The sequence below is a fragment of the Pimephales promelas genome, chromosome 6, assembly GCF_988280905.1.
Source record: "Pimephales promelas chromosome 6, fPimPro1.hap1.1, whole genome shotgun sequence".
Classification (NCBI taxonomy): Eukaryota; Metazoa; Chordata; class Actinopteri; order Cypriniformes; family Leuciscidae; genus Pimephales; species Pimephales promelas.
In genome coordinates, this window is record NC_142774.1 from 11190461 (window position 1) to 11209471 (window position 19011).

Below are 19011 nucleotides of genomic sequence, written 5' to 3' on the forward strand. Positions count from 1 at the left end.
GGAAGCAATCTGTTAAGATAAATTATGACAGATAAAATCATACGAGCAAATAAAACAACTTGCTGACATATAGTTTTTGTTCAACTTTACGTTTTTAAATTTGAGTTACATGTATTGACAAACCTCATCGGAATCCGATCTTGATAATGACCGAGCCACGCGCTGGTGATCTTCAGCCTAATCACAGTAATAATAAAAATAATCATTAATATCATTATTTACACATGCAACTATAACTGCAAAAGTTTTGAAACATACCTGGAAAGCCAAGATCAGACCAAGAAGGCATGCAAATAAGATTACTGTCTTCATGTTTCTGTCAAAGACTAATTCTCCAAAGCAACAGCAATAATATGTTTAGGAAGAATAATATTTTGCGCTGATGCCTGAGGATTTAAATACAGTAATAGAACACACCCCTCTGTTTTGTTGATTCCTAACAAACACCTCACCCTCTCTGCTCTTGAAATGCACTAGATGGGTCAATCCTAAAACATTAGATGGGCTTAAGGCAACAAATTAGTTTAGCAATCAGTAAAATCCCTCCTACACATGACACTATTGCAATACCTGTCTTTGAAGCCAAAACTTTGTAATGGTTATGAAATAAAATGGTTACTGTACTGTAAAAGGCCTGCTATATTTCAACCACCTTAAATGACATCAGTTTTGTATTAGGAATTGTTTTGTTGGTGTTGTTGAAACTAACAATTTCTCTAACAATTGATAAGTCCTTGGTCAAATGTGCCACAACAACAGTGACAATTGCTCAACAACTGGTCTTTAAAAAGACAGAAGCAAGACCAATGTGACAGAGCTGGAAACAGGGACAAACGTTGAGAAGGTAACCTCTTTAGTGCGACATTGAGATCAGTTACTATTAAAGTCAGTCAAATTGCATTTCATTCTGAAAATTGTACATATTATTATTTCACAGAAGCAATGTGGTTTCTGGTATTGTCATGTGTTGTGGTGGCAGCTCGGGTGAGTAGCAACATGTGTTTTATTTTCTGTGTTTATCTTGGGTATTCACCTTATTTTTAATGTAGCGTGGTCATTTGTAAATTGAATGTGTCTGGATTCTAGTTATTTTTAACTGCTTGCAAAACAGCTCATTATGCTGCTTGACCATTTGGGTTAGCTGGTATTTGTCTCTCTCATTTCTCAAAGCTTGATTCTGAGTCTCACCAATGGGAGGTATCTGGCATGCTGGCATGACATCTACCACTTGCGTATTTGATCCTATTTTCATGAGCTTATTTAAATATTGCTTCGATGTTTTGTGCCCTGCTATCCTCAGTATTATATGACTCATTGCAGACTGGGGTTGTTCCAGGAGCATTAAAGATTGCTTCTGTAAATTGTGCATGCCAAAAAAAAGAGAGAGAGAGAGAGAAAAGGCTGGGTGATTTTACCAAATTTCGTCCCATCTCAAATATTACATTTTGTGCAAAAATACTTGCGCGTTGTTGCGTCTCATTTGTGTAACGATCTTACAATTAATAACCTCTTTGAACCTCTTCAGTGTGATTTTCGTAAATTTCACACTATTGAAACTGCTATGATTTTTATAGCCGCTTTCAACACTGTGGATCATAGTCTTTTACTTACCCACCTTGAAAGAGTTTTTGGTGTGTCAGGGACAGCTTTAAACTGGTTTATATACTATTTTATTGACCGTTCCCAGTTCATTTATATGGGTAGTTACAGGCCTGAGATTAGCTCTGTACTTGCTGGTGTTCCACAGGGCTTAGTTTTAGGCCCTTTATTGTTCAATAATTTGGGCATCTGTTATACGATCACTTTTATCCTTTTATCACTTCTATGCTGAGTATACTCAAGGTAAAAACCTTGATGTCTGTTTTCTACACATTTCTGAGTTAAAAACATGGATGAAAAAGTAATTTCCTCTGCCCGTATAGTGTTAAAATCTAAGTTATGCTTATGGATTCCCGCAATCAAATTTTTAAAGCTGGTTTACTGAATCTGTCTGTTGGTGGCGCTGTTTTGGAGACTCAAAGTAAAATGAGGAACCTTGGAGTTATTTTTGAAGCCAGTCTTACATTCGATTATTTTGTACAGAACACTGTTAATTAAAGCCTCCTTTTCTACCTCAGTAATGTAGCAAGATTGCATACTTTGTTACTGTATATTTCTCTGTATTGTTGTAGTTATAAACACGCTTGTAATGCAAATAGTTTTACCGTTTACTTTGTTAGCTATACTAGTTATTTCCCTATAGCGGCCGTCCAATGAAACGTAAGTCGAACTGAAAATAGTTTGTTCCACATTGCAAAATGAGGTGGATATATTAGTATGGTGTAGTTTTTGGGTTGTTTTCAGTCCAGTGAGAGAGACTGCTGGGATCAAGTGTACTCAGTGAATGGAGAAACAGATTTTCCAGGGCCAGTAAATGGAGGAGGAAAAGTGCCTCAGCCAGTGGGCAGAACTTAAAACAGACCAAGATGGACGCAGAATTTTGGATGTCCAGCTTTTGCATGTTTTTGTAGTAATTTAGATTCAAATTGTGCATGGCTAAAATCATTCAGGTTGAACGTTAAAATGTCAACTGACACTTTATTTATAGCCAGATCCGATGGGCACATTGTATCCAAATGAACCTGAGCAACAGGCACAAAATCCATCTAATGGATCTCCATTTGGACAAGATCCAGCCTTCCCTGGTCAAAATGGAGGAGGCAGGGTGGGCAACATTTTCAAATTTTTTTGCACGTTTTGCAATCATTATGCAGTACAATAAGCATTATTTGTATCTTCTGCTGTATAGGGTTATGAATCTGAGTTGACTAGACTAGGGTCCGGTTTGACCAAGGGAACACAGAGGAGCGGACAATGGCATAGATGGGGAGGAACCGGAAAACCACAAATGAATGGAAGAGATGGTAAACGATCTTACAAAGTAAGTTAGACTTCAGGTTTAGTTCTATTGTCACTTTGTATCAAAATAATGATTTTATTTAGCAGAAACCTGTCTGAAATCAGTTGATTTCAGATGAATCAGTTGAAATATTTGCCATATTCACCCTCATCCTGTAGCAAATGGGATTGAATTAAATATTTTTAATAATGTGGAATAATACAACTTAAATGAAATATAAAAATGAATTGTTAATGTTGTAAAAAAACCTTTAGCCAACTCAAGCTCCAGTTGGTGGAGGTAGAGAGAATCAAATGAATCCACTCTTTGGAAGATCCCTGAGTCCCAACATGATGGTAGGCTCATACTGCTTATGTTTATGTGCTCTTCAAATTTATCCATGGATTAAACAGATTTATGTTCAGTTGTTAATGAATGTGTATGGATTTATGAGTTCACTTTCATAAATGTTCTAGGACAACCGGCAGTTCATTCCAATCTTCAAGGTAATATGATTACTTACCCACAGACATTGAATGGAAATGCATTTATAGTCTCTAATTTGTGTTTAATATTTTTTTTTTTAATCCACTTGGATGAATAGGCTGACAATGTCACTGTGCAGGTGAGTAAAACGCTTTTGTACTTTAAAATGTTGCAATCAAATAACTTTCTGAATATATCAAAATGCATAAATAAAAAAAATAATATGTTCTCCCCTTCAACAGAATGTTAGTGCTTTCCATCTAAAGGAGGTAATGCCACTAAAAAGGGGAAATTGACATTTTTAACCAAACTTACGTATTTCAAGATATGAAAACGCAATAAAATAGATACAATCCGAATTCATGTTTGCATTTGTTTCCAGGGAGAGAATGTCTTCCTCTTACCAAAAGTGAGTGATTGGAACTGACATGTAAAAATAATAAACTGCCATTCATTTTCCATTCACAATATGTTTTTATTTCATACTTTGTTGAATTTGGGGTACTGAACAGATAGTGAGAGATATCATTTTAATGGGCTAAAATTAATGAAAAAGAATGATATTCACATCAAAAACATTCTTATTTCCAGGGTAGAGGGCAGATGCAGCCACCAAAAAAGGTAATCAATTGTAGATTTAATTTATAGTACAATATGTTTCATGTTAAAATAATGCATACCATTTCTGACTAAATTACAGGACGGAGTGAGAAGACCTCAGGAACTGGGGGTAAAGTTGTTGTCGTTGTTGTTGTTTAGCCTATACAATTTTTGTATTATTATTGAGCAATAAGTTCAATGTGATTTCTTTGTTGTGTAATAAATAATTGCATTATTGTCTTTTAGTTTGGTCATGGTTTCTCCTCCTATGGCCCTCAGGTAATAAACATCCACTAAAGTTTATAATAGGCTTTATAAGGAGAATATATCAAATAAATAAATCTAAAATATGAGTAAAAGTACATTTAAATGCACAAGTTCTCAAATCAAACTGTTTCTATCTAACAGCCTTATGTGAAGCTCATCTACAACCCAACTGCAACGGTCAGTCGCAAACAATAATCGCATTGCATATCTTGGAGACTAAATGATGTTGTTGTTGTTGTTGTTTTGTTTTGTTTTTAAATATAAAATTTTATTGTAAATGTGTTCCCCACAGCAAAGAATCTCGTTTGAATATGGCATTACACAGCTTGTAAGTAATCAGGAACATATATTACAACATTAATGTATACATTATAAATACCTGTCAGAATCATTTTTCCAGCTAAAAGCATTCTCTTTCTTGTATCAAATGCATGGTTCTTGATCTTTTAAATGCCCTGGTTGTCTTTGCAGCTCCCTGCATTCATGAAGGTCAGTATTTGAATGGATTTAAATTATTTGAGTAGACATTTTATATTGGTTTGTTTTGTTGATTTATATAACATTGCCTTTTACTTTGATTCTCCAGGCGGAGTCTGATCATGGGACAAAATAGGACAGGACCCAATCACAATGTAGGACAGATTGATGTACCTACAATAAATAAAATTAATTTGATTAAAAAAAGTAATTTTGGCTTTAAATATAACATTTTTCTTTTTCCACAGGTGGACATCCAGCTAGGCGTAGAATTAAATAGATTTTTGGTATTATTGTAATGTCTCTTGGTGGTTGTTCACTCTTAGTTTGCTGGATTTTCTTCTTTAATCACTTTGAGAATCTGTTCATTAAAACTTGTATCAGCAACGTAACGTGTGTGTTCTGTTTTCATGGTGTTTTGGTTTGCCTGTTTGCGTTCCCTGGTTAATTATTAGGTTCATTTTTTCCCTCACCTGTTCCGTTTTAAATTGATTACACCCCTCATGTATTGAGGCCACTTGTTTCCATAGTTCCTTTGTCCGGTATCATTATAATTTTACGAGGTTGTATAATTGGTTCATCCTGTGATCTCCTGAGTTTTTCTGATTTAATAAAGACTGGGTAACACTTTATTTTACAGTACACTTACATATTAGTAAAGACAATAAATTGTGCTTATCTAAACCACAACCTAATCCTAACCCTAACCCTATATTAAAGGGATAGTTCACATTGAAATTAACTTTTTATATGTTTTAGCTTACCTCAAGAGCATCCAAGATGTAGGTGTCTTTGTTTCCACAGTATTTCAATTTTTATATTTTTAGGTCAAATCATTCTTGCCTCTCAGTCATATAATGGAGGTATGGGGTCCACCTCAAAGAGCATGCACAGAGAAGTCCAAATTAAACATGATTTAATGACTCGTAAATGAAAGTACACATTGACGGCCTAAGACACGAACAGGCCATCACGAACAGACTGACAGACAAGAACGGTTTAACCTAAAAATATTAAACTTGAAAATACTGAGGAAACAAAGAGGTAAGCTAAAACATATTTTTTTAAAATAATTTCTAAGTGAACTATCCCTTTAAGTACATGTAGTTAATTATTTTTACTCAGTCCCTAAATGTATGATTACACTGTAACATGGACACTTTAAAATAAACACACTGCTATAATTTTGTCACTATGAAGTGAATGACTAACTTTCTTCTTGATTGTTATTAGGCCTACATACAAGCACCAGGTTTAAACAGGAGTACAAAAAAAAAAACAAAACATTACAGGCAAAATAAACAGAGCATCATTTATTTATTTAGAAACATTTGGATATTTCAATTGAACAAAAATGTCTCCTGTGAGGGATCTCCATGGTGGGATATCTAGAAAACCAAACAAAAAATTTACATTCTGATAAATTCACAGGTATGATATCCCATTATAAAACTTTTGAATACCTATTTATTAATGAAGTCTTCTGAGCCTATGGCTCAAAAAGTGGGAAGCCAGGATGCCCCTGTCAGAGACAGGAATGGTTAATAAACAAACTAATGTGTCTACAAATTATTCTACACAGCCATGTTTTTGTTGTGTTTGGTCAATAACAGCAAAGAAAACTTGTGAAAAAAAGATGCAAGTTTATACTCTTGCATTACCTCTACAGTTCCAGGACCGGGCCGATCACCACGGTAATCAGGAGCAGACGTTACCATCGGGTCTACTGCCTTCACCCTGTTCTGAAACATGTGAAAATTTGTCTTTAAGATTGTCTGAGAAGAAAACAAAAATAAAAGGCCCTTGGGATTTACATTAGAGTAATGAAACTTAATGTAATGTGAGATTACATTAGATAAATGGGGGGTATGTCAAACAAAACAAACATGTTATGTGATTTCTTTGTAGGGAAAATATAGTTAATTTATTCTTTTTTTCAGTTTAAATTATCAATTAAAAAGGAGGAGGAAATGCTAAGTCTTTGCAATACCTGTATTGGTCGAATTGGTTGCACTGGTTGCATTGGTTGCACTGGTTGCATCGTAGCCTGGCCTTGAATATTTGGCCCAGCGTTCTGGTTTGGTATCAGCCTTACAGGGGTGTTTCTCAGAGGATATAGATTCGTCAGGAAGAATGGAAAGCCCTAAAAACAAAATTTGACTTACTCTCCAAAAACAAATGTGATAATAAGTTACATCAACAAGTTAAATCAACATCTATGTTCAGTAAAAGTTAGCGTGTGTGATGTTCCTCTGAAGTCCGTCAGTACCGGAGGAGGGTTCTGTGCTGGTATGCCGTTGTTGGGACCGAAGCCAGGTACAGGCTGCTCCTGCTGCAACGGAGGCAACTGTGCTGGGTTCAGTGGGTTTATTTGAGGGGGAAAGAATCCTTGCATCGCAGGGTTAAAGTTCAGCACCTGTGGGGGCTGCTGCTGGATCAGGTAGGGGGAGAAAAATGGAGTACCCTAAAGAGAATGAAAGCAAAGAGCTAGAGGATTCCGTTCAGATTCAAATGAGCTCCTTATGAGCACTATCATTTAGAATAAACTTACAGGTGTTTCCCAAAAAACAAATCTACTAGTTAAAAATACTTTGCTTAAACTGAACGCTGAATTACCTGGGCTTGACCCAAACCCAAACTTGCCAGAGTGAGTCCATTGATACGCAAAACCTACAAGGAAGCAACGATTAACAATTAATCGTGACAGAAAACAAGATAAAACTTTATTTTAAGGTGACGTACTTACACGTTTCATACAGTAAATGTAATAGTAACAGTAAATTATGCATAATTACAAGCAACTAAACCTAAACAAAAGCCGACCCTAACCTTAAACTTATAGTAAGTATATGTAGCCTAGATAAATAATGTTATGCAGTACTTATATTTGCAATTACACTGTAACGTCACTTTAAAATAAAGTGTAACCAACAAATATACACACTCTTGTTCAAAAGTTTGGGATCAGTCAGCTTTTTAATATATATATATGAAGAGTTCAGATGCAAAAGCCTCTAAAAGCCATTTGAAATTTTCTTCTTTAATGATGATTTTTATCAAACTTGTATATTTAAGTTCAGTAATTTCACTTAAATGGCAAAGATAATTACCTATTAATAGTTATTTAAGTGAAATTACTGAACTTAAATATACAAGTTTGATAAAAAATCATCATTAAAGAAGAAAATTTCAAATGGCATTTAGAGGCTTTTGCATCTGAACTCTTCATATATATATATATATATATATATATATATATATATTAGTTCAGATAACTTATTATTTTGAGTTTCTGATGATTAAATCAATCTCCTTCATTGTATTAACTCACTTTTTCCAGTTCAATCAACTTAAAATTTTAAGGCAACCAGGTTACTTAATTTTTAAGTTAATCCAACAATATATATTTTTTACAGTGCAATATTTTACAATATTACAATTTTGCACTGTGTTTAGATCAAGTAAATGCAGCCTTGGTGAGTAGAAGAAACTTTCAAAAATCTTACTGACTAAAATTTTTAAAGTGTAATTTAATATGTATAACATTTAATAAATAATTTATACAAAAAATATAAGATACATACCTCATTACTGTTACTTGCAATTATTCCAATTTGTGGCTGGTAGATCTGTGAAATACAAACCGTTTTGTTGCTTTAGGTTCAAACTGTAAACATTCATTTATTTATTTATTTTATTATTGATAAATGTACACTTACAGGGGCACAAGTGCAAATGCTGAGAAGACCAGCCATGGAAAAGATGGCCTGAAACTTCATCTTGGTAAGCTGTGGATGAAAAATCAATGACAATGAACAAATACAGAAGAAAACAGGGACACAGAGATAAAATGTTGTATACTTATGATAAAACAGTCAGTAAATACACAATATTATAGAAAATAAAAGTACATTCATGGCAGAGCAGAAGTGCAAACTATTATCGTCTTATCCCCCGTTTGCTTTTAAAGTGGTTCTTGCCCTCTTATAATATCAGGTTGCTGTATTTGTGACACATGCAGTGTGTCATGTTTCTCAATTTGTCTATAACACGTCATATATATATATATATATATATACATATCATTATGGTCAATAGTCAAACACACACTGCTAATTGTTCTCATCAATTGTCTGGGTGAGAGTATGTCTGTTAGTACAGCATGTTTTGATGAAATAAGAAGTCTATATAGTAAGTCATTAAACACATTTAATGCTTAACATATCAAACAAAGGCCCAAGACCAGGACTGAGTGTTGTCAGATTCACAGACTAATAAGCAGGCAGAATGAAGAGCTGTTTGCACTGAGGTAAGGAGACCAATTATGTTTCTGACTGAGAAAGCAAGATAAACAGATTAAATCATTCTCTTCAAAACAATAATTATAGCAATTAGTGTGGTCATCACCACTCCCTAATTACATGTTTTAGGGGCTGAGTATTCCAGACAGAAGAACCAGACTGAAATGTTAGTGACCTTTTTCCTTTTTAAAGTGCGCAGCAACCTAAGTGTCCAGTAGATGGCGTTATAATACAATCAACGAATATCCCAAAACAATATTTATTTAGTATCTATTTTAGACTACATTCTATTTTGAATTTAGTCACCAGATTTTTAAGTATGTAACTCTAATTCACACACACACAAATGTGTAGCCTAAGGAAATAATAAAGCTGATATAGGATAGCCTATCTGATCGTTCAAAAGTTTGGGGTTGATTATATTTTTGAAAGTCTCATGCTCACCAAAGCTGTATTTATGTGATTAACATTACAGTAAACTGGCAACATTCTAGTTTTAATATTTAACAAATTTCTACTTTAAAATGGGAATAATTTTTGTGATAGCCATGTCACGTGATTATTCAGAAATCATTCTAATATGCAGAAATGGATTAATACATACATAGGCCTATATAGCCTACGTATACATAAATAAATTCAGTGTTGGGGAAAGTTGCTTTTAAAATTAATGTGCTACAGTTTTGCAATAATCGATACTCTACAAGATAACTTATTGCGTTACTTACTATGGAAAGTAATGTATCATTACTTTTGCGTTACTTTTCACATCTGGGCTTTTTTTTTTGGGGGGGGGGGGGGGGTTATAACAAAAAAAAAATTATATTTTTGGCAAATGCGAAGGCCTTTTAACACTAAAAGTGAAATAAATAGCTTTGGGGAAATTGGGGCAGAAGAAAATGCAAATTCACGCATGAACAGTAGAGGGCGCAGTCCACACAAACAAAACACAAATGTTGTTGATTTTACAAAACACAAAATGTGATGTTTATCTAAAGTCATTTTTTTATCGATGGTTGAATTGGATCATCGAAGGTCAGCAGCAAAGATGTTGATTAATAAAGTGAGATTAAATATAAAGTATATTTGAGTAATTTAATATAAATAATTATTAAAGGTTTGGGTAATAGCCTTGGTTTGCATTTCACTTTTTGTATATTTTGAGGTAGGCTATACTGAATCTGTTTTGTGTCTGAAATTAATCATGCCTGTTCGCATTTATTCTAAAACTACAATAAACACCATGTTCACACACAGTACACACAACACCTTCTCGTGCATCTTACTCACGATTTCCCAACATGGGGACAGGATAGCTGTCAGTCAATAAATGGGAAAACAAAGTAACATTGCGCTACACTCTCAGAAAAAAAGGTACAAAAAGCTGTCACTGGAACAGTACCCTTTCAAAAGGTATGTACCTACCTGTGCATATAAGTAGGCTACCTCAAACAATGCATAAATTCTTATTATTAATGTTGAAAACAGTTGTGCCACTTAATATTTTGTTGAAGCCATGGATGGGTTTTTTCGGGTTTTTTTTTTTTTTTTTTTTTTTTGATGACTAGAAAGTTCAAAAGAAAATAATTTATTTAAAAGTCTTCACTGTATTTTTGATCCATTTTATGCATCCATGCCAAATCAAAGCACATTAAAAACAAAATCTTACTGAACCCATTTTTATATATGTATGTATATATAATGCATATATGCATATATATATATGTGTGTGTGTGTGTGTGTGTACTGTAAGTTGTTGATACTGACCCCAAAATCTATTATTATGATAAAATACCAACAAATCTAAGCAGCTTATGTCTTTATTATGTCTGTAAAACATTTTGAAGAGTTTTCAATTTGTATAAGTCCTGATGCTATTTTGTGGTAATAAAATATCTTCTGAAACAACCACATTTCAGCATGCTTTTAGTCTGGTAGTCTGAACCATAATAATTGTTATGGTTTTCTTTAGTCTAGTCAGTGCACACATCAGAAATTAGTTTTTTTCAGAGACCTCCTTAATGGAGAGATGTTTGCTTTGTGAAGAACTGAGACAATTTAGTGACCGAGAATGCAAAAAAAAATTTGGATTTAATCCTTTTTCTTTTTCTTTTCTTTTTTAAACAGTGATGATAGTGATCATAATCATCATGATAGTGTTAGTATTAACTGTTTGATGTTATTTATTTTCCTTTTAAATGCCCACAATAACTGCAGGAAAACAGTAGATGGCAATATAACACAAATAAACTCAGCGTGAACTATATAATCATATTTTTAAGAGAGTAAAAATCAAAAGAGAAAATTTTCACAGTTGCTACAACGACTTTTATTAAGTATTCGGTACAAACATTTATTACACATGCTGATAATTTGTCAGTAAAAAGCAAAGTTAAGACAATTAGAATGGCTTAATTAGGAATACATTTTACTTATCAGCAATGATTATATAATATTGTAAATAGAAAATGACATTTAATGTAGAAAAGAAGAGGAGATATCTTGAAAGTATCTGTGAAAAGAAACAAACAGCTTCTCAGCAAAGGTAATGATTAGCGTGCATTAAAAGATATGTCTAACAAAGCATGTAAAACACACCTCAGCGATTCAAACACGTCTTTCCCCTAAATTTCCAGACACAGTTGGGCTGACCTGAGCTGGGATCTGTATGCAGATGATTAAGTCAGAATTATATTAGAATGTACCACCCATTAGATTTCAGACAGATGGAAAATATATATATATTTTTTTCAACATACCTGGGTGACTGAGACAGGGGGTCTTGTGGTCCTTCTGAGGAAGGAGCGCTGAGAAAAATGAAGAATCATTTAACAGTTAGAAAGGTGGATGACAGGAATTCTGCCCTGTTGAATGCTGCATATAAACAACGAAGTTGTTTGTATGCAGCATTATAAACAATGAAGTACACTTTGTAATGCTGCATATAAACAATGAAGTACACTTTGTACCAAGAACTTTTAGAAAAGAAATTATTTGACAAATCTAAATAATGATCATCAATATGCTTCTCCCAGTTGATTAATCACAGTAAATTTTTTCCGAAATGTTGTTCAAATATGCAAATGACTGCATATTTATGTAGATAATGGCTCATTTGCATAATAGCACAGAAATCTGAATACTGGAAAAAGCCAGGTTCAAAATTCATGCTTCATTTTGATGTATTGGATATCGCTTTTTATCACAAATTAGAAATTACTGTCAACAAAAAAAAAATTATCGAAAAAAATCACCATGTTTTTAGGAGTAAAATGATGAATATATATCAGGTAAATTACATATTAACTATAAATACCTTCAGAATATATTATGTAATTGAAATAAGCAGATACAAACAGATAAAGTGTAGTAAAACAAACAATTAAATATGCATTTTGGGTGTTTTCTTTGCAAGTCTAAGAGGAATAATTAAAATTACAAAATAGACCACCAGTGCCTAAAAAAAACCAAGGATTTTGAGAAAGATTTTTTTCTCTCCTGTATGTTTTATTAATATCATTCCTTCTCAGGATTGAAATTGGAAATACTTGATGATGGACGGAGGGTTGATGCAATGAAGGAGAAATTGCATGACAAAACTTACCTTAAATCTAGTCAGTGAACCTGGTGGTATTGGGCCTGCAGCTTGATTGTTTCCAACAGGGCCTTGTCCAGCCTACAGTTACAGAAACATAATTTGTGGTCCATGCTTTGAATTTTTAGCATTAGCATAGTACTAGCAACTAGAAGATTTGTTTACCGCAACTTGCTGCTGAGGAGGGAATAACCCTGGTTGATTCTGGGGCCCACCAATGTAATACGGCAGTCCCTGTTTATCAGAACATGGTCGAAACACAACACATCTCAGATTAGATTGGAAATAAATGTATATTGTAACACATAAACATTGCGAATGAACATGAATGAATACCCCGTTAGAGGGAGCAAAAGGATACGCCAACTGAGGTCCCATGTTGGGTGGGGCGTAGGGAACTGCGGCCACGGGTGGCTGCTGAAGCACATATGGAGGAAGAGCGGCTCCAGGCAGAAACTGTCAGATACGAAAGAGTTTGATCACCTGCACATTATCCCAGTGGGATATACAACGCAATTAAGTGGTAAATTATCAGTTCCTACTTGTGTAAACGGAGGCTGTCCTATAACAGCAGCGCCACCAGAAAATATGGGTGGATTCACACCACCCACCAGTTGAGGGTTAACTCCATTTACACCAGTAACCAGACCACCATTCAGACCGTTGATCAGACGCAGCTTCTAAAAATAAGCGCAGCTTAAAGCATCAATATTCACAAACTTAACACAAGATGATCCTGATGAGATGAATGATCTTACCTTGGCTGTGGTGATCTAAAAGAGAAAAATGAATCAGAGATTAAAGCACGTTTGGATGAATTGATCAGTCATGAATGACCAAAGAATGAATCAATGTACTCACATCAGCCATTATGGCCAGTACCATAAAGATGACAACAAAGTTCTTCATCTTACAATCTGAAAAATATCATCAAACACATTTTAAAACTACACAGTCTGAATTTGGTATTCAAATCATCTTTTAATAGCAGAAACCTTCTGGCACCCACCTGTCTGTCACTCCTGTGATTTGCTCTGTCATGTACAGTAGACCTCCAGGCTTTTATTGAGCTGGATGGTCTAGGTCAACCAATTAGAGTCCAACGCTAATCCAGCTGTGTTTATCAGTAGGGTATTGGGAAGCATTAGTTGTGGTTTTGTTATTCATATATTTTTAAGTTCACCTCCAGGATTCTGGAAGTATTTGTGGTTATTTGAGTTAAGTATTTGGGGTTCTTAGTGACTAAACGTGCACAGATGTACATGTCGCGTGACATCACACTCACTGTAACCTGCACAGACAGAAGAAAACAAAAATGTGGTCTCACCTGTAGTTTTTTCTCTTAACCTATATGAAAACACTGTTTGTGTTATAATCTCATTGCTCCTGGTCTGAATGTCTTGGGTCTTAGATCATTCACAATGTCATGTAGTACACAAATGTTAGCCCTATAGACCATGAGAACACAAAAGCTGAAAACCTGTAATTTGACCTAAAACAATGTCTACTTATATATATATATATATATATATATATATATATATATATATATGGTAATAAGTGGTTATGGGGATTTTTACTCATGTATACATGTTGTAGCTGTAATCCATAGGTTAACTAAAATAGTTATGCAAAACATGTCAAACATTTATGACATCATCATATCTAATTTATTTATAACATTTCAGAATCTAAAATCATTTGATTTTCAATTTTTATGTCATAACACCTATACAAGTTTTCATTTCAGTTTCGATAATGTTGGAAACAGTAGTAATAAAAAATTAAGTAGAGTCCTAAACTTTTATATCACACATGAACAAGTACACATTTATAAGCTTGTGTGCATTTGTTGGGACTTAAGTCACAAGAGATCATAACTGAAATAATATCAGATTGTTCAATCCTTGTATTAAAAAACCTTGCAAAAAGTTACAAATTTTGTTCAAAAAAGTTGAATACATGGTCATCTTCTATAAAAACAACTTTGAATTTCTTTTCCAATGATCAGTCATGAATTCAGGCCACAAAGGTTAATTAATAACAAAGACATTTAACTTAAACTATTACAGTAACTTTACAATTAAATAGAAAAAAAAATAAAGCTTTAGAATATTAGAAAAAGTGCAATGTATCAAAGCGCAATAAGAAAAAGTGCATAGTAATGCAGTGAAGGCACATCTGACATTTGGAAGTTAGTGCCATCATGGCAAGAATAATAGTTGTGCAGTTCTAGCATGTCTGGCTCAACCGTAATGACTTCAGATGCCTGTCAGCCGGATAAGCTTATCAGGAAAAGACTTGTAAAGTACATTCTGTGGCTAACTGGAAGCTACTTCGAAAAACTAAAAACATGTGCTCTATGGTTTTTAGTACCTTTTAAATACCTTTAAAAATGTTTTACACAAAGAAACAAGTAGAGAACAGTTCTTAGATCCCAGGCATTTCAGTGGTCCAGCAAATGTCTTGAAGGCAGTTCATGTTTTCCCTGAATTAAGCATTCCTGAGCTTTAAAACTGTAATTCCTTTCTCTTTGTGTTTCTTATATTGTTCAATGGCACAGTTATGCAATTACCCCAAGAGTACCCTAAACATAATGCCATCTTTCTCATTGTACAGTATAGCAGAACTATACTTTTTCCTTAAAGTATCCTACATTGTTTCTCCTAGTCTTAATCCTGAGGTAAAATAGATTCCTCCTATTCAGTGTTGTCCTGCTTGTCCATCATAGGGGTCACCATCATACGCATGGTCTCCTCTACAGGTGTGTGGACAGAAACGTCAGACTCCCCTGGAATATTTGGGCTAGTTTCTTGTTGTGACAATTCGATGAACGCAGCTTCTCCGAGTGGCTCTGTAATCCCAGTAGACTCATTTGCATTTGCTTTTGACTTTCTATGACACCAAAAGAAAAGAAAAATGCAACCGACTGAACCGAGTAAACCAGTCAGTACAGACGGAGCTACGTAGTAATTTCTCTGGGTCACCCCTGTGGACGACAGAAAAGAGAATGCAAAAAGCTTAACAAATTTTTCATTGATCTGTTTTTTTTTTTTTTTAAACTTGACGATAAAACATTTTAAACTTGATTGATTTAAAACTTACCCTCCACAGTGACAGTGTTGATACTAATGACTTCACCCATTTTGTCTTTCACAGTAAACGTCCCTCTATCAGAAGTTGTCAACATGCCCAGCACAAGGGAGTTTTTCACAACAGATACTCTGTTAGTGTATTCAGGTGAACACTCAGCATGGTTTCCACTTACATTGCAAACCTGGGTCTCAGTGGAACCAGTGAAAGTTACAGTCACATGGTCTGAGCCGAACAGGTCAAGGGTGAGATTGTCGCCAAACTTCTTTGCATAGACCTTTTGATGAGCTGAAGGAAAAAAAAATCCCGTTTTAGTAAAATAATCTTTTCTTTTTCTGTAGAAATAGAAACACTGAAAAAAAAAAAATAACATTCAACAACCTATAACATTAAGAGTGACAGCACCAGGATGCCCATGTTCCTCTTCTGTATTGTGATAGCATCGATATAATCCCTTATCTGCCATGGTGACCGAGGATATGGTAAGCGATAGATCTCCGTCCTTATAATGATGTAGTGAAACTGATGCCCTGCCTGTAAAACTTGAACCATGCTTTGGAATTCCTTTTTGAACTTGTAACACAGTTTGGTCATCTTTTTTCCATAAGACGTTCACAGCATCATCAGCGATCCGTTTCTCTGTACGTGCGTAGCAGGGAAGTGTGACGTTGTTTCTGATTGTGGCATTCACAGTAGTGGGGACTAAACAATAAAAAGACACAAAACAATGCATAATATCACATTGAGCAGTGGCAAGCAAACTAGGATGGTAAACTGTCCAATTTTAGAAATGATCTTATAGCATGCTTAACTAATGAAGACAGAACTTACCAAACACTTCCAGATGAAATTTACAAAAAAACTTCGAATCACAATAGACCATGTACCAGCCTTCATCATTGTACAGAACAGGATACAGTTTTAGAGACGGGTTTCCGGAGTTTTCAAAGATGCTTACTCTGTTCTTAAAGCCATCTCCTTCTGTGCAAGTCCCTTGCTCACATTTCAAGACGTCCAAATTTTCATTTTTAGTTTTTAATACCCATAAAAGTTTGCCATTACATGTCTCCTTACAAGGGATAATCGCAGTATCCCTAACTTTCACTGCATCAGGGACTTCTTCACACAGAATTCCAACTAAAGTTAGCAGGGAAGACAGAAAAAAAATTAGATTGGCATGTTTCATTATCACACACACAAAAAAAGCTAGTTTAAATAGAAACTAATTAAAACACTATAATGTGGGAAGTGATAGGCTTTTGCAATGACAAAGTGATAAGCAATAGTAGTAGCCATTGACGATGCAATGCAACAAAGTTGAACAGAGCTCAATAAGCAGCTATATGTGTGGAAAGACCACATTGCTTAATTAAAAAGTTATCAACAAGAGAAATCACAATATGAAGAGTTCAGATGCAAAAGCCTCTAAATGCCATTTAAAATTTTCTTCTTTAATGATGATTTTTATCAAACATATATATTTAAGTTCAGTAATTTCACTTAAATAACAATTAATAGGTAATTATCATTGCAATTTAAGTGAAATTACTGAACTTAAATATACAAGTTTGATAAAAATCATCATTAAAGAAGAAAATTTCAAATGGCATTTAGAGGCTTTTGCATCTGAACTCTTCATATATTATTTCCCAAAAGAATAGAAATTGACATCTTACCAAAGAGTAATAGAAGACAGTAACCGTGGGTCCCTGATGGGTTCATGCCTGGTACATGACAAAATGGCATCCTAGTTTGACTCTTAAACTGGAGCATTTACGAGGGAAAACAAGAATAAGACTTAATTTAGATAAAAGAATGCAATTTATTTAACAACAAAAAGGGTGATAAACTGAGAGAAGCAATTCCAGTCAATCATTTGTGTCTTACACTGTTTCAACATCATGCCTAAGTTTTTATGATTATTAAAACTCATTTTTTAAATCAGAGATTATATTAGTGAAAGCAAATATTAATATAATTTATCTACCTTAATAACTAATAAATAGTTATTAATAAATAGTATAAAAGTATAACATAAAATATAATATAAATTGTAAATATAAAAGTTAATAAAAATAAAGTTGCTTTGAAATTGCTTTGAGATATATATATATATATATATATATATATATATATATATATATATATATATATATATATTTTATGTATTTTATATATTTATTCTTGCTTTAATTAATTGATTTTTTAAAGCACAGTTAAACATAAATATTCAAAAGGCCTATTATTAGTGGTTAAGACAATTGGTAATGCAGCAGAATATGTTTAGCTGCTAACGTTAGATGACAAATGCAAGCTTGAAAATGTTCAAACAATAGCACACCTACCCGGTTTCCAGATCTTGTTCCGAATTTTATAGGTTCGATTCCAATGAATGTAAAAAGAAATCACACGACCTTTTAATCGGTCAGAAGTGGGCATTAATTGCGTGAAATGCAGAGAGTGATGAAAACGATCGTTAAACCAAACCACAGAATCTTTAAAATAGCGATTTTAAGTTACTTTTTTCCAAACAAAAGTTTTGTTTTACAAATACCCACCAATCAAATAACTCGCGCGGACAGCTAACAACCATAGATAGTAAAAGAAACAAAAACTAACAACTAAAACTAAAGAGCTAAACTAAGCTAAACCAGAGGGCTCTGGCTAAACTGCTAGCAAAAGCTAACAACATGGTTAGCTTTCTTCTTTACCTGAGGTGCACGCGCTGCCACCTGCTGTGCTGGAGTTTGGGGATTGAACCCTTACGAAAATTAACCATGGTTTTAATACCAAGGAGATTTAGTATTCTGCTTCGGTTCATCCTTGATGCACATATTTCCAAGTTGTTATTATGGGCTGTTACCAATTTTGGTTAAAAAAAATGCATTGATTCATTGAAAAAAGACTCATTGATATGATTAAATTGCCCAAGTTTTTGACTGCATTATTAGGTTTGGTTGAGCCATACTTTGGACAGAATTGCTCATTCCTGTTCTTTTGTTAATTCAAGAGCATTATTCATTAAGCTCTATCTTTATTTGTTAGAGCTCCATGTCGGTTTTGTTTACTTCTTTAAATGTTAGAGGTTTGTTTGAAAAATCTTACAAAGCACAAGACACTTTTTTTATTTTGTAAAGAACTTCAAGCAAATTATTTATTTATTTTTTGTTTTTACAGGAAACACATTCGGATACAGCAGATGAAAATCTTGATGAAACAGCGGGGAATAATGTTTTATGTTCTCATGGTACCAATTATTTGGCAGGTGTTATGATGCTAGGTTTACAAATTACAGGAAAAGGAATTAGTCACAT

General features: G+C 34.0%; 2 protein-coding genes and 1 long non-coding RNA gene across 5 annotated transcripts; 1 reads left to right on the top strand and 2 right to left on the bottom strand.

Moving 5' to 3' along the window:
- Positions 1-3153: 3153 nt before the first annotated feature.
- Positions 3154-3503, top strand: LOC120460672 (uncharacterized). Its single transcript, XR_016169015.1, has 3 exons — positions 3154-3234; positions 3355-3384; positions 3483-3503. It is a non-coding gene; the product is annotated as an uncharacterized LOC120460672 (long non-coding RNA).
- Positions 3504-8319: 4816 nt separating this feature from the next.
- Positions 8320-14052, bottom strand: scpp9 (secretory calcium-binding phosphoprotein 9). Of its 3 annotated transcripts, none has more exons than XR_016168822.1 (10): positions 13614-14052; positions 13466-13521; positions 13363-13377; positions 13147-13284; positions 12770-13060; positions 12614-12685; positions 11769-11816; positions 11608-11673; positions 8428-8496; positions 8320-8337 (listed from the first exon to the last, which is right to left on the bottom strand). XR_016168822.1 is itself a non-coding variant. In XM_039648617.2 (10 exons), exons 2-9 carry the CDS (start codon positions 13511-13513, stop codon positions 11617-11619), a joined length of 567 nt encoding a protein of 188 aa, XP_039504551.2. In that variant the 5' UTR covers positions 13514-13521; positions 13614-14046; the 3' UTR covers positions 11321-11521; positions 11608-11616. The 3 variants fall into 3 exon arrangements, 2 of the variants coding, with proteins under 2 accessions (XP_039504551.2, XP_088988213.1); XM_039648617.2 differs by lacking the exons at positions 8320-8337; positions 8428-8496 and adding an exon at positions 11321-11521 and having other exon boundaries at positions 12770-12838; positions 12941-13060; positions 13614-14046; XM_089132087.1 differs by lacking the exons at positions 8320-8337; positions 8428-8496 and adding an exon at positions 11321-11521 and having other exon boundaries at positions 13614-14051.
- Positions 14053-14495: 443 nt separating this feature from the next.
- Positions 14496-18389, bottom strand: LOC120491500 (uncharacterized). The gene is made up of 6 exons (XM_089132086.1): positions 18043-18389; positions 17374-17461; positions 16529-16840; positions 16079-16399; positions 15710-15985; positions 14496-15593 (listed from the first exon to the last, which is right to left on the bottom strand). Exons 2-6 carry the CDS (start codon positions 17441-17443, stop codon positions 15304-15306), a joined length of 1269 nt encoding a protein of 422 aa, XP_088988212.1. The 5' UTR covers positions 17444-17461; positions 18043-18389; the 3' UTR covers positions 14496-15303.
- Between the last annotated feature and the right edge of the window lie 622 nt (positions 18390-19011).

Coding starts and splice junctions, on each gene's coding strand:
- scpp9 (XM_089132087.1), bottom strand. CDS start 13,513: ATGAAGAACTTTGTTGTCATCTTTATGGTACTGGCCATAATGGCTGAT. Junction 13,061..13,146: donor GACAGCCTCCGTTTACACAA/GTAGGAACTGAT, acceptor CGTATCTGACAG/TTTCTGCCTGGAGCCGCTCT. Junction 11,674..11,768: donor CCCCTGTCTCAGTCACCCAG/GTATGTTGAAAA, acceptor ATCTGCATACAG/ATCCCAGCTCAGGTCAGCCC.
- LOC120491500 (XM_089132086.1), bottom strand. CDS start 17,443: ATGCCATTTTGTCATGTACCAGGCATGAACCCATCAGGGACCCACGGT. Junction 16,400..16,528: donor ATTTCATCTGGAAGTGTTTG/GTAAGTTCTGTC, acceptor TTTATTGTTTAG/TCCCCACTACTGTGAATGCC. Junction 15,594..15,709: donor CAACACTGTCACTGTGGAGG/GTAAGTTTTAAA, acceptor TGTCGTCCACAG/GGGTGACCCAGAGAAATTAC.